The sequence below is a fragment of the Amyelois transitella genome, chromosome 13 (genome assembly GCF_032362555.1).
Source record: "Amyelois transitella isolate CPQ chromosome 13, ilAmyTran1.1, whole genome shotgun sequence".
Lineage (NCBI taxonomy): Eukaryota > Metazoa > Arthropoda > Insecta > Lepidoptera > Pyralidae > Amyelois > Amyelois transitella.
Window position 1 is genome coordinate 8,794,474 of NC_083516.1, and position 14,395 is coordinate 8,808,868.

At 36.3% G+C, this 14,395-nt stretch overlaps 2 protein-coding genes across 2 annotated transcripts in view; both read left to right on the top strand.

Moving 5' to 3' along the window:
• The first annotated feature begins 23 nt into the window (after positions 1 to 23).
• On the top strand, positions 24 to 2,773 carry LOC106129251 (COP9 signalosome complex subunit 7b). The gene is made up of 4 exons (XM_013327751.2): positions 24 to 383; positions 532 to 784; positions 1,149 to 1,369; positions 2,570 to 2,773. The coding sequence occupies exons 1-4, from the start codon at positions 189 to 191 to the stop codon at positions 2,714 to 2,716; spliced, it is 816 nt and encodes a 271-aa protein (XP_013183205.1). The 5' UTR covers positions 24 to 188; the 3' UTR covers positions 2,717 to 2,773.
• A 992-nt stretch (positions 2,774 to 3,765) lies between these two features.
• The window catches only part of LOC106139008 (protein yippee-like), a 94,440-nt gene continuing 83,810 nt past the window's right edge, over positions 3,766 to 14,395 (top strand). Inside the window, exon 1 of the mRNA XM_060947602.1 lies at positions 3,766 to 4,096. The gene's annotated coding sequence lies outside the window, so the exon portion shown is untranslated. The remainder of the gene's footprint in view (positions 4,097 to 14,395) is intronic.

Here is a 14,395-nt window from a genome sequence, read left to right on the forward strand (position 1 = left end):
TATCAATGTCAATCACTACACTATCAAATAAACGTCAAGTCAAGATTAATCAAATTAAGATAAGCCGAGAAAAGGAAATTGTAACTTATTGAGTGTGTTTTGGATTTAAATATATTTTATTGTTGATATTTCTGCCTAAATTGAGTTAAAATTTTCATATAGTTGTTATCACAATCATATCGGTCAGCATGAATCCCATGTCAATGGACAGAGACGAACCATCGTCCTTGTTGTCGTTCTCCACAAACCATCCACTGGAGCAATTTGTGCTGCTGGCCAAAGGTGCCAAGGGCTCAGCTTGTGCCGAACTCATAAAACAAGTCCTAGAAGCTCCGGGCGTACACGTATTTGGAGAATTACTGGAAATGCCGAACATACAAGAGGTTGTTTTCAAACTACCGACGTTACCGACTTATCCATTTATTTTTGTCATAATGTATTTCAATGATCATTTATTTTCTGCACTTTGAAATGACACTTTAATTATATTTTCTTTTTCTCTAATAAGATAATGAACATTGTTTATTTTAGTTGGAGACAGGGCCATATGCAACTCACTTCAAAACACTAAATCTCTTTGCATATGGCACTTACAAGGACTATTTGAAAAATAAGTCAGATTACCTAGAGTTAAACCCGATACAGTGCAAGAAACTACAGCATCTCACGATTGCAACCCTCGCCACACAAGAGAAGTGTATTCCTTACAGTGTGCTGCTCAAAGAACTGGACATCAAAAATGTTAGGGATTTAGAAGATCTCATTATAGAAGCAATATATGCAGGTGAATATGTAGAAATAAAAATTGAAGTGATTTTTACTGCACTTTGATTAGAGAGTATATGTACATACTTAGTGTCAATAGAAGAAAGTCTTTTCACATTTCACTTTTACATATTTACTAGAGGATACCAGGGCCTCGCCTGCATGAATGTAATATTCCCTTAAATTCTTACTCTTCTGGTCTTCATTGCCCAATTTTGGTTTATTATATTAAGGTATTGATTCATTAGAAAGGATTGATTCACTTATACAGAAACAACTGTAAAGCTGATTACTTTATTAAGCAGTGATAAAATATAAAAAAAAATTACACAAGAAATAATGAACATTGCTCATGTGTTCTTAAAGTTGAAACTGTATTACAGATATAATCCACGGTAAATTGGACCAAGAATGCAAGCGGGTGGAAGTGGATGTGGCACTCGGGCGGGACGCTCGTCTAGAAGATGCCGCCTCCATAGCAGACGTGCTCGCGGACTGGTGCAACTCTTGCGAGGCCGTCCTCAGTTCTGTAGATAGGCACATTCAGAGGGCTAATAATCACAAGCAAAAATCAATAAGGCACCAGCAAACTGTTGAGCAGGAAGTGAGTAGCATTGAGACATATTTTATATATGTCACAGGTAAATACAAAGAACCACAAGTTTATAAACTTGTTAGGAAAGTATATAAATAAGAGATGAATTGTATTATCTTATGTCCTCATCTTCACAGCTTCATAATTTTTTGATAGTTCGTGGTTAATTTATGATCTTACAGATATCCATTATTTGCAATCTTCTAAAGGTTCAACCACTTACAGACAAGCTTTTAATTTTGCGCTCATTATTGGTCTAGTGAACAAAATAAAAGTATTTTACACTTTCAAAACAGTAGCAACATTAAAAACTTAAGAAAAATACATGAGCAACCAATTTGTTTATACTCCATAGCGTTCAACAGTGGAAGAGAGGAAAGAGAAAGAACATGTTACTTTTCAACCAATCTTGAGTCATTGCTTACTTATCATTTTACGCGTGTGTTCGGTAAGTTTATCAATTAATGGAAATGTGGATGTAAAATAATATAATTCATCTCAAAAGTTTATTAACTTCCTAGAAAATTTTTAAAACTTGCGGTTTTTGTTATTTTCCCTGTGACATACATATATATCACACCTATTCTTGCAATTGAAAAAGCCATGTTGCAAAGTTTAAATCATACCATGGCAAATGTACCAATAGGTCTTTTGTAGTCATAAGTTTCTTAGTTTAGTTGCAAAATCAATAACCATGTTCCAATACAGGTTAGGTTCCTTTGCAAGGGTTTGCAAGATCAAACACTTCTCTAAAAACCTGACTTATTAAAACCAGGGTTGTGGTCGAAGAAGAGAAGGGGATACAGCCGGGACTAACACCAGGAGTATAATGACATTGTAGCGGGAGCACTGATTCAGCTCAACCGATAAAAGGGAAGATCTTCCCCTAGGCTTAGTATTATGCCTGGGAAACCGCGCCTCCGACGATGTTATGTCGGAGGTTGTATATATGCTCCAATCCGTGAAATCTTTGCTTCCGCGATTAAGGATATATAGCGTCGCGTGATTGGTTGTTGCGACTTGTGGCGTAGAGATGTCGCCACAACATGTTGTTTGGTATCCGTATATTTTGTGTACTAGTCAACTTTTGCTCGCAGTTCCGCCCGCAAACTAAAAGTCTGTCAGAGTTTTCCTGTACCTGTGGCGATTGTTTCTGGTATAGATAAACTTATGGAATTTTTTTATTTACTTTTGTGTTCATGATTTCAGATCATGTTCGTGAAAAAGACCTTAAGAGCTCAAGCCGAGGAAGAAAACGCGTCGGGAGTGACTGAAACTCACGCAGCCCCAAAAAAAAACTCCGGCAAAGGAAAAACACCACGGAATGCAGCTAAATTCTGGCAGAAGAGCACTTAAATAGTTATTATACTTTTGTGATAAGGTTAATAAATAAAATGGCTTATAAACTTGGAATTCTTCTTTGAGGTTATGAGCTAACAACCTGTTACTTTTTTTTAATACAAACTCCGTTGTTAATTGAGTCGTACAGGTGATTGTTGCCATCGAGTTGTTTATGGCTCTGTCTACTCCGTAAGGCATACGTAATATATTAATGTAAAGGTACCAAATTAAACTTATAATAATTCAGTTTTGTAACTGTAGGTACCAACAAAGCACGATAAACGCCATATTTATCGTCGTATAATCGCACGCAATTTTCTTAATTTTGTATTCTCGTTTGACCACGCCAATCCTTACCTATCTCTGACGCCTAATTTATTTAAAAAAAACAGTTACAATACAAATCAAAACATTCTACCATTGTGGTAGTTTAAATTTCTATTGTTACTAGAACAAAAAAAAATTGACCATTATTAGGTATATCCTAGAAAGTAGGCGGACTCCGAACTCTCCACTCCACCCACGGAAGAGGAGTACAGCAACTGAGAATACCTCCAAGAGAAGTATTGATGACGTCTATAGCCTGAGTGAATTTCGATAACGTGATCGGAGAAAATGGTTCAATTTGCTTCAACGTTTCGCAAATCCATCCATGAAATTAATTATACCTAAATTCAAAATTTCGTATGAGATGCAAAAATATGCGAACCTATTATGAATTCATAATTCTTGCACCTTTTCATTTGAATGCAAGAATGCCCAGATTTGTGTATTGCTATTTGATTTTTGTAGGCGCGTAAAGTACAGCGATTTGCTATTACCATTCCAATATATATTAATTTAGAAATAAAGTTGTATTTTTTCCAATGATTATAAATTATATTTTAATCTTGCTGGTTGTTTTTGAAAGTTAAACTTAGCAACACACAAATTAAACGCCAAACGCGAGAGTAGGTAAGTCAATCGCGGTTTCCTTGGATAGCGACGGAGACAGCGAACCGCGACTCGGCTCTAGCCGAGGTTCCCCGACCGTCCTCTGTTTTGTTGACGCAGAAGCGCAGCAAATATAGTGCGCAGGCAATGCAACGATTATCACGTTCGCAGGCCTCAAAAAGTGATGTAAATAACAAATAAAACGCATAACATTGTAAACAAAGACTCGATCTCGTACTTACAAAGCGCGGTGCTATTACAGACACTCAAAACCGTGCCGTGATAATTATTAGCACCTTAGCGACCGCTCAGTGAGAAACTACGACACAAGTGACGGTCGATTTGGTACAATGAAATCGTGATAATTTACCAAAATAAACAAATTTGAGCTTTTTGTTCAGACTTTGCAGTTTCCCGGAGTGCCGTATTTCGAGGGCCCTCGTATATTGGATGAGCAGAAAGGCAAGTAATGATTTGCCCTTTATTAGGTCGTACTGCTTACCTTCGTACCTAGTCACCTTTCGCACGAATATTCATGGTCAACAATGTTTACTCAATATTCTTGAAGACGCTAGCTGCTTTTCGATTAAAATAAGATATCACATATACCTATAAGTCTTAAATTTAAATTAATAATTACTCATTTAACAAAAAAAAGTATTATTTACTTTTTTTTGTTAAAGGCACAATGAAACTAATAAGTAGGTAGGTACTTCGTCAGCAATCGATACCTACGTACATTTTTTTTTTATTATATCAACATGTTTGAGTAAGTACCTACCTAGTTCACAAAAATAATAAGCCTAATCGAATCATACATGCGTGCGTGCTTTTGATTATATTAACATGGATTATGATTGTGTGGGATGTATGTTCTTTGTTGTCCACGCAGTCAGCTGTTTCCCCGGGGGCAGGGCAAAGGGGGGCGGTGACTCGTCCAACTGGTCCCGCGCGCGCGCTCCTAGCTTATTATTAGGTAGGTACTTTCCTTTGTATCTTCAAGCCAGGGGTTTAACGATACAATAAGATCGTGTCGTGTGCCGACCCTTTGTAATCCAGTTTTACACGTCAAATATTACTTCATTCGGTCCCGGCTTGGTTACAGCTTAGGTCGTTTTTTGTAACGCCACGTGTTTGCGCGGCTTCTTTTTATTAACATGGTGTTAGTTAACACCTTAGTACAAAAAGGAATTACAATTTGAACAACTGGTTATAAAAAGTCAAAGGGCGTTTAACTTACCTAGGTAGTTAGGTACCAATATTCATTTACATATATGCTTTAGTTTTCTGTCATTTAGAATAGATACTTACATCAATTCACTTAGCTTGTATCTAATATATAATCATAAAAATGTCACATTTAATTTATCCTATAAAACAAGAAGCATCTGCTCATCTTCTTGCTCTAGGCCCGACTCTCATTAGTACACTCTAGTTATTGGGCAATAAACAGTAGGTACTGAGTACATTTCCAATGTATCAAGTCCACCCCCATGACCGTATTAAACACTAAAGGCAAATACTTTTAATAGAAAAATATTTCATCCAACTTTTGCACCTGCCTGTACCTGCTTAAGCAAGTACCGTGTATAAGGCTTCCTTAACCTATAATAGACCAGCTGTAGCCCTTCTGACGTCACGGCTCTTGCAACTAGGTGAGGCTATTATGTCACGATGCACTTCCTAGTGCATTATACGGTATTAACATGCATTCTCGGGTAACCTAAATCGCTTTGTTTCCAGCGAGCCGTGATGGTAAACCGCGTTCTCATTTCTGTAAAATGCTGTAAAAGTACAGTGGTGAAGAGAATTTTTCTGAATATATATTCTTACTAGACTTCTCGATCGAAATAATGCTACTACCTGTACAACAAATTATACTCTCGTCCACATTCTATTCTAAGTTTGGATATTTGTGAAGTTGACGTTGTTGAAGAAAATGCAGTTTGTTATACCGCTTCTTCTGCAATGACGCCTTGGAAGTAAACTTAGTTTTAAGTAATCTATTTGACATCAACCAATGTTGTGAAACCAAAAGATTTTGAATTTGAATACCTAACTAGGTAGTAAAGGAATGATGAAACGTTTTCTGAAATATTAGACTTCTGGATAAAATCAGTCCGCCGTTGGTTTTTCCTGTTATTTTACATTCGGATTCTATAGGTACACAAAAGAAGGTGTTGGCTCTCGGAATTATCGGTTAGGTACTTACTTAAATGCATCTTAAGTTTAACTCACAACAAGTCATCTTTAATAGGTACCGTATCTAATCTTTAATTGTATTAGGTACATAGTATACTTTGACATTTTATGAACCTTATCTTTAAGTCATTTCATACCTACTTCTCGATATAATATTGGTTTCTTTCTATATATTAAACAAAGTTGGTATAAGTAATCTGAGGTTAAGCACTCGCCTTGAAAACTACTCAACAACATGCAAGGACCAATTTGCTTTATTCTGAAGTTATAACAGCATGATCTTGAAACGTCTAGACGAACTTAATCGTCAGACTATATTAACCTTAAGTTCTGTAGGTACTTCCAATTCAACCACAAATAAATCTTTGTAGATATCTTCGTTCCCGCCCGTGTTCTCGCGTTCGAATGAACGCCCTTACGGCTGTTACCCGCGACTTCGCCTGCAGTACAAATGAAAATATATATATATATATGATATATTTTTTTAATTTGTACACATCCAAAACATAAGGAAATAAGACCGCCGTAGCTCCCACGATCCCGATACGACATCTAATCCATCTTGAATTACATATTCAGTTGCCTGGACGGTTCATGCGCAAAAGATCTCTTTCGCAAAATGTCCCCTCGTCGTAAAATGTCTATTTCGCAGAAAGACTTTCGCAAAATGTCACGCCCTGAACTAAGTGGAGCACAAGCTGATAGACATAGGCACTACCTAGTTTTCTAGCGATGTTTTCCCTCACTGTAACTGAATCCGTTCGCATCTTTTTGACTTTGATATGAGTCCGTCTTGTGGGGTTGATGTTTTGAATTATTATATCTTTATTATATCTAACTAGACAAAGTAAAAGAACCTAAGACTTATTTCAGGAATGGCTTTCTCCATAGCGTTTTCCATGGGAACCACAGGGTAAATGAGTGTCGTTAAAGTTTTCCATTAAGGAACATACACTTTAACAACTAGTGATTATAGAGTTAGACTTGAAGCCTTCTTGATGAAGGTGGACCATTAAATCGATTATTACATTGTAAAAGCTTTCATTTTCCTTGTAGAGTTTATATGGTAGTTATGACCACTTTACGTGTCTGTAGTATCCAGTAAACTGTTCTTTTAAATGTCTTGACAGTTATAAAGTAAAATTAAAATAAAATAAAGTAGGTACAACTTAAATAAAATAAAGTAGTTACGAGATGCTCATGTAAATTTAAACTCATGATGGTTGTAGTAGATACTATGGTACTTATATTTTTTTACCTAATGGTGACTTTGTTTTTAACTATCGATCAACTAAGTATTTTGTATAGGATATAATAATTTTGTATAATGTACTCTTATTCGTCTGCTTTCTGTCAAAGTTAAATAAATCCCCTGCATAACCATTATTATAATTATTAAGTTTCCAGCAAAAATGGTAGTCAAATCTGTAAAAATAATAAAGTATAAGTAAAATAGTTTTTACCATTCGGTTTAATGGCAAAAAATATTATTCCATTTAGATTCTATTTCATATCTATACACTATTGGTAAATCCTACTACTATTATAAAGGCGAATGTTTGTATGGATGTATGGATGTTTGTTACTCTTTCACGCAAAAACTACTGAACCGATTACCATGAAATTTGGTATGTAGGTAGCTGAAGACCCAGAATAACACATAGGCTACTTTTTATCCCAGAGTTCCCGCGGGATTGATAGGGTTTCCATGCGGACGAAGTCGCGGGCGGCCTCTAGTTAATCTCCATTCGATTCAAGTTCTTACCGCTCCTAGAAATCTTTAGGGAAAGTCTATATCACTATAGATCTATATCTCAATTCTATCATAAAGCCGAACAGCTGAACGTGGCCAATCATAGTCTTTTCAAGACTGTTGGCTCTGTCTTCCGCAAGGGATATAGACATGATTATGTATGTATTTAAAGCCTATGTCCTGCAGTGGACTTCATGTGACTGTGATGATGATGACTTATTTTACATGCCACCTCTGTTTCTTCCATGCTGATCTAGGAGGGAAGGGAAAACGTAAAATGTGCCAGCTGCTAAACTTCGCACGCAGGTCAGTGTCCTTAGCATTCATATGTTCCCACATGATGTGCCGTGTGGTTCCCGGCACCAATAAAAAAGAGGATAGGACCACTCCATTTCTTTCCCATGGATGTCGTAAAAGGCGACTGAGGGATAGGCTTACAAACTTGGGATTCTTTTTTAGGCGACAGGCTAGCAACCTGTCACTATTAGAATCTTAATTCTATCATTAAGCCAAATAGCTGAACGTGGCCTTTCAGTCTTTTCAAGACTGTTGGCTCTGTCTACCCCGTAAGGGATATAGACGTGATGATATGTATGTATGTATGTTTGTATGTTCCCACTAGTACAGTTAACGGTAGATAAATATGACACCGTGTTCATATAAACTTTAAATTTTTTTGGCTGTTGACTATAAATATTAACGAACTATACCTACCAATGGTGGAATTAATAACATTTCTTTCTCTATAATGTCACTATTAATGTTAGTGGCACTACTTATATAGTGGTGTGATCCAATTAGAAAATGACCCAAATTATTTAGGTAGGTACCTAGTTTGGTAGATAAAATACTTATAGATTATAAAATAGAATGGTACATACATATAATCACGCCTGTATCCCTTGCGGGGTAGACAGAGCCAATAGTCTTAAGACTGATAGGCCACGTTCAGCTGTTTGGCTTAATGAGACAATTGAGATTCAAATAATGACAATGACTAGTGGTTGCTAGCTCATCGCCTATAAGAAGAATCTCAAGTTTATAAGCCTAAATCTTAGTCGCCTATTACGACATCCATGCGAAAAAAATATAGGCTAACTAAAAAAAATAGGAAACTAAGGGATAGGTTTATAATGTAACTGTGAAAATAGAATGGTATTTGTCCCAACATCGACTTTCTTAGGATATAGGTACCTGTGTTTGCACATAATATATACCTAACGCTAATATTCTGTAAAAATTCGAAAACAAATCCAAATTCCAGTGAACATTATGTACCTACCTATAATTTTCGAAGAGTAAGATTATTTCGTAACAGATTGCCAATACTCATAACTTATTAATTAAGCAAGACTATCATACGATTCTGACTATAAAATACATAAATCTTGTGAAAGGTTAAATGACCTTACATCGAAACAATCAACTTTCATCAGCTCGGTATTATTTGAAAACCGCATAACTAAATGTTCTGACTGTGGTCTCAGGCTGAGGCCACCGCCGTCATTAAACTTGTGGTTCAAGTATCAAATCACCAGAAGCCTCTCTGAAGTTACAAAGGTTATTGTACAAAATTAATATAACCTAAAAAAAATTTTAAAAGAGTTAATCAGATCAAAGTAATAGGGATTATCGTGTTTGTTTATATCTTGTTTATTAATTTAATATGTAAGTGTTTTGTTTATAATTGTGTACTGTTCTATTAGAATTTCAATGTAGGTACAACTTTATAAATACCTACAGATATCGGTCAGGTATGTAATAAATAAATGTGTAAATAAGTAGTCTTTCGATGGAGTCCATAAAATAATATCAGTGGATTTTTTTTTTTGGAATTTGGTAGTCCGTTTCATAGTAAAAAAAAAACTCAAAGCTATTACACTGCGAATATCGATGATCGAAATCATGTCACTATAGACATAAACAAGCTATTAAATCTCTATTCGCTTATCGTTTTATGATTGAAGGTTTTGAACAGAAAAGTCACCTAATTTCCCGCGGAAATTTCGGGAAATCCTCTCTTAGTGAACGCCTAGATCACATAAAGAACTTAAAATTCAAGTCTTTAGATCCAGCCGGTTTTTCCCTGTGCGCTGATATGTCGGTTAGTCATTCATTCGCTTTCTTCTTGTGTATGCAAACCCTTTTCTGCGTAGAGATATTGATGTTTCATTTTTTTAATTTAACAAAGGGATGAAATAATTAGGTAAATAATTTAATATATATATCTGGTGGCCTGTCCTTAACACTTCTCAAGATATAAAATTACATAGAACATTTACAGTCCTTTTGTTAAAACAGTTTGTGTAAATTACCTTAGAAAGCAAAGTGCACCGACCCAGCTCTCTCTTTACAAGCCATTGTTGATGTTTACTATGTTTCATTACAATAGCTGGGACTTGCCCTTTGCATACAGGACGTATCATATTACAGGTTGGGAATATTACACATACATACATACATATGGTCACGTCTATATCCCTTGCGGGGTAGGCAGAGCCAACAGTCTTAAAAAGACGATAGGCCACGTTCAGCTATCTGTCTTAATGATAGAATTGAGATTCAAATAGTGACAGGTTGCTAGCCCATCGCCTAAAAAAAAGAGTCCCAAGTTTGTAAGCCTATCCGTTAGTCGCCTTTTACGACGCCGTGTGGTTCCCGGCACCAATACAAAAAAGAATAGGACCACTCCATCTCTTTCCCATGGATGTAAAACATGTGGAATTAAAAGCGTTTTAGATTTTAAGGTCTACATATTTTATTATTTTATGAGCTTTTATTATGCGAAATACTTATGGACCATTTTCGTAGTCGTTTCAGAACATTATGTTATTACAAACTTTATCAAAGCGGTTGTTCCTTTACCTTGCACGTGATAAGAAAATGCATTAATTATTCATGTTTCTTAGAAGTTTGTCGTTGGCCAATAAACCAAGCAAACAGTCATATCGTGCTAGTAAGCCTATTAAATAGGAAAGCAAAGTACAACCACCCCATCTTATTCTATAGGCATTATTAGAGTGAGTGTCTGTGTTAAAGAACTTTATCTTTACTAATATTATAATGCTGAAGGGTTTGTTTGTTTGTTTGAACGCGCTAATCCCAGGAACTACTGGTTCGAATTGAAAAAATCTTTTCACGTTGAATAAACCATTTACCGAGGAAGGCTTTAGGCTATAAAACATCACGCTGCAACTATAAGTAGCAAAGAAATAACGGAAAATGCAACCGGGAACACGCAGATAATAAAGAGAGAGACATATGTTATTGTTTATGTAATTTGAATATGTGGTGTATTCAAGTCTTAATTCATTTTGGAGGGAATTATAACACACGAAATGAGTAAGTCCTATACCTACCAGGTTATGGAATTTTTTGGAAAGGTTAAAATGTTTTCTAAGAAAATTAAGTCATTCTATTCCTTTGTCTTTGACTCGTGATTCATTTCGTAATGATGCCTGTCTGTCGGTTCGTCACTCATTCTTGTTACACTGATCTACAAGGTTTTTCACCTTTTTAGATCAGATTCTTTCAACATTTGCTTGAAATTCATTGGGGAAATGTTTATTCAGTTCAAAGACTGAGTTACTGATGAAAAGTTCGTGGCAATCATCTTTTATAGCAGAACTATGGAAATGCTTCGCATTTTATTCAAAAAAAAAGGTCAAAAGTGCCCGAAACCGCCGAGCTTGCATGAAGAGAGTTATGAATGTGGATGAAGCAAAGGAAGTATGCAGGGATCGTGGCAAGTGGAAAGAGGTAGTCTCTGCCTACCCCTCCGGGAAAGAGGCGTGAGTTTATGTATGTATGTATGTATGTTTATTCCTTTGAACCATAGGTACTATGGGAAGATACACAGATAGATAAACGTTCATAATTGTTTATTTCAAATTTTATTGACAAAAATTATCTTGTTGAATAGATAAATAAGCATGAAGAACTTATCTTTGGAATGTCTAAATATTATTTAGACATATAACAAACATTGTATAGATAAGTTCTCTCTCTCATTTTTGCGTGTCTCAGTTGCACCCTCCGCTGCAATGCTTCAGGACCTGGGGTCCGCTTTCCGACATTTTTACTTCCATTTTGTCCGGTTCGATGCGTTTTCAGTTTTAAGACCTCAAACACGTAAACAAACTATAAGTTCTATTTTTGAATATTAATTTAGAAACAAAAACAATACACTAACTGTTTCATAAGAAAAATATTACGCAAGCTTCTTTTACCTCAATGGGGCAAACCCTATTGAAGAGCAACGTTCTGAGAATTCGTCTGATCTCAAAATGATCATAATTTCAACAAAGTTTTGCGCCGTTCTGGTAACTTTTCGAAGAAAATATCTATTTCAGAGCGTCCGTTTACACTCGGAGTTTGTTAGAATTTCTGTTTGGCGATGTTTTTTTTCCTAAACTTTATCTATCATCCATACTTCCCTCCTGGGGTTAGTCGTGGTTGCATACCTAGTCTCAGGTCCTGGAGATGAGCCTAATAACTATAACAACTTAGAATAAAGTCAATTACATACATACATACATATGGTCACGTCTATGTCCCTTGCGGGGTAGACAGAGCCAACAGTCTTGAAAAGACTGAATGGCCACGTTCAGCTATTTGGCTTAATGATAGAATTGAGATTCAAATAGTGACAGGTTGCTAGCCCATCGCCTTAAAAAGAATCTCAAGTCAATTGTACATGGATATTCTAATTGCATCCCAAACTATCCCAATTCCAACTATTATTATGAATGCGAAAGTAAGTTTGTTTGTTACCTCTTGACAGTTTAACCGCTGGTCAATATTCATGAAAATTTCCATTGGCAGATACATTTATGTAACAAATGTTATCGATCTAGTGGAATAGTTTAGTTACTAAGTAAATAATAAGTTTACTTAATAAATAATCGATCATTATCATACTAATGGAACACAAACCATTTTCTTAAGTTTCATATTATGCCGATTTTTTTGACACACACATTATTGACACACTATTGGTGCAATTTTTTTTTGAGAATTGTCCCCAGGTATTCATGAAGTCACAGCTGAATGTACTCGTCGCAGTCTTTTCGTGTGGTCTATCTACCCCGCAAGGGATATAGACGTGAGTGATTTTTATATGTATATGTACTTAAGTCCGACACTTTAGAATATAACCACTCCATATCATTCCCATGGATGTCGTAAAAGGCGACTTAGGGGAAAAGCTTATAAACTTCTAATTCCTTACCTGTCACTATTTTGAATCTCAATTCTATCATTTAGCCAAACGGCTGAACGTGGCCTAACAGTCTTCAAGCCTGGTAGCTCTATCTACTCCTCAAGGTATAGACGTGATTATATATATGTATGTATGTAGCAACCCTAATTTGACTTTCGCTAAGTTTCGCTATTACTGCATCCCCACTGTGACGTCACGACCGCCCTACATTTCGAGAGCTGCAACTACCAACCTAGTTTGGACGGATTGACATTCGTTCGCTATGGAATAACATTCTTGACATAACTTTCCTTTTAAGGCTCCGAAGACAAATGGCTAAAACATACACACATACACATACATATGGTCACGTCTGTGTCCCTTGCGGGGTAGACAGAGCCAACAGTCTTGAAAAGACTGAATGGCCACGTTCAGGTATTTGGCTTAATGATAGAATTGAGATTCAAATAGTGACAGGTTGCTAGCCCATCGCCTTAAACAAGAATCCCAAGTTTGTAAGCCTATCCCTTAGTCGCCTTTTACGACAGCCATGGGAAAGAGATAGAGTGGTCCTATTCATTTTTGTATTGTTGCCGGGAACCACACGGCTAAAACGTGGCTAAAAAATGGAGTATTATGGTTTTCGCCATGTCTGTAACGGTAGCGATTATTCAGGCTCGATCGCCACAAAGGGAAGATCTGACGCGAGGCTAGGTTTTGTGCCTGGGGAACAGCGGCTCCAACGATGTTGTGTCAAAGGTTGTATGTATGCTCCAATCCGTGAAATCTTTGCTTGCGCGATTTAGACTCTTCACTGTTATTGGTTGATAGAGTCGCGTGATTGCCTGTTGTGAGTTGTGGCGTAGAGATGTCGCCACATGTCTGTCAAAGTTTTATTCGGAGACTATGAGAAATATAAGAATCCTTGAGAGAATAAATTTAAGCGTTTAAGAATTATAATTAAATGTGATACTCGTATCACATTTCATTAGACAGAGTGATCAGATTCGAAAAAATTGTAAGAATCCCAAGTGTTTCCCTTGTTTGGCTCTTACAATCTGAACAGGAAGAGAAGTACACTATGTTTGTTAAGTGCATTGTATCATTAAAAGGAAGTTGTATCTTATTGGGTTGGAGAAATATTTGTACAGTCGATGTTTTGTCAAATATTTATATAAACTTGTATTCACTTAGTGAATTTCGTTCTTATCAATTCCGTGTTGAGATAATGCTAATGTTTATGCATGTTATCGCTTGACCTAAATAATGTAATATTTATTTTGTGTATCAGAGTAATATCATGTTGCGTCGTATTACACACACATAATATTAGGGCTTTGCCCTGGGTATAACTAATTCGTCCTCTACTAACAGAATACTATTTTGGGGAGTGCATTAGAGTTAACCTAACAGAGTAACAGATATTCTGGAGAGGCACCTGCATGGCACGCGCGAACAACTATCGCTGTCCCGTTTCACGTCACAATAAAAAGCGAATAGGCGATAGTATTTCGCGCGATGACAACTGCATCGCACGTGCCATTCTACGGAGTCAGACTATAGTCTATTATCTACTCCAAATCTTCTTAGAAGTCAGGAAACCTCC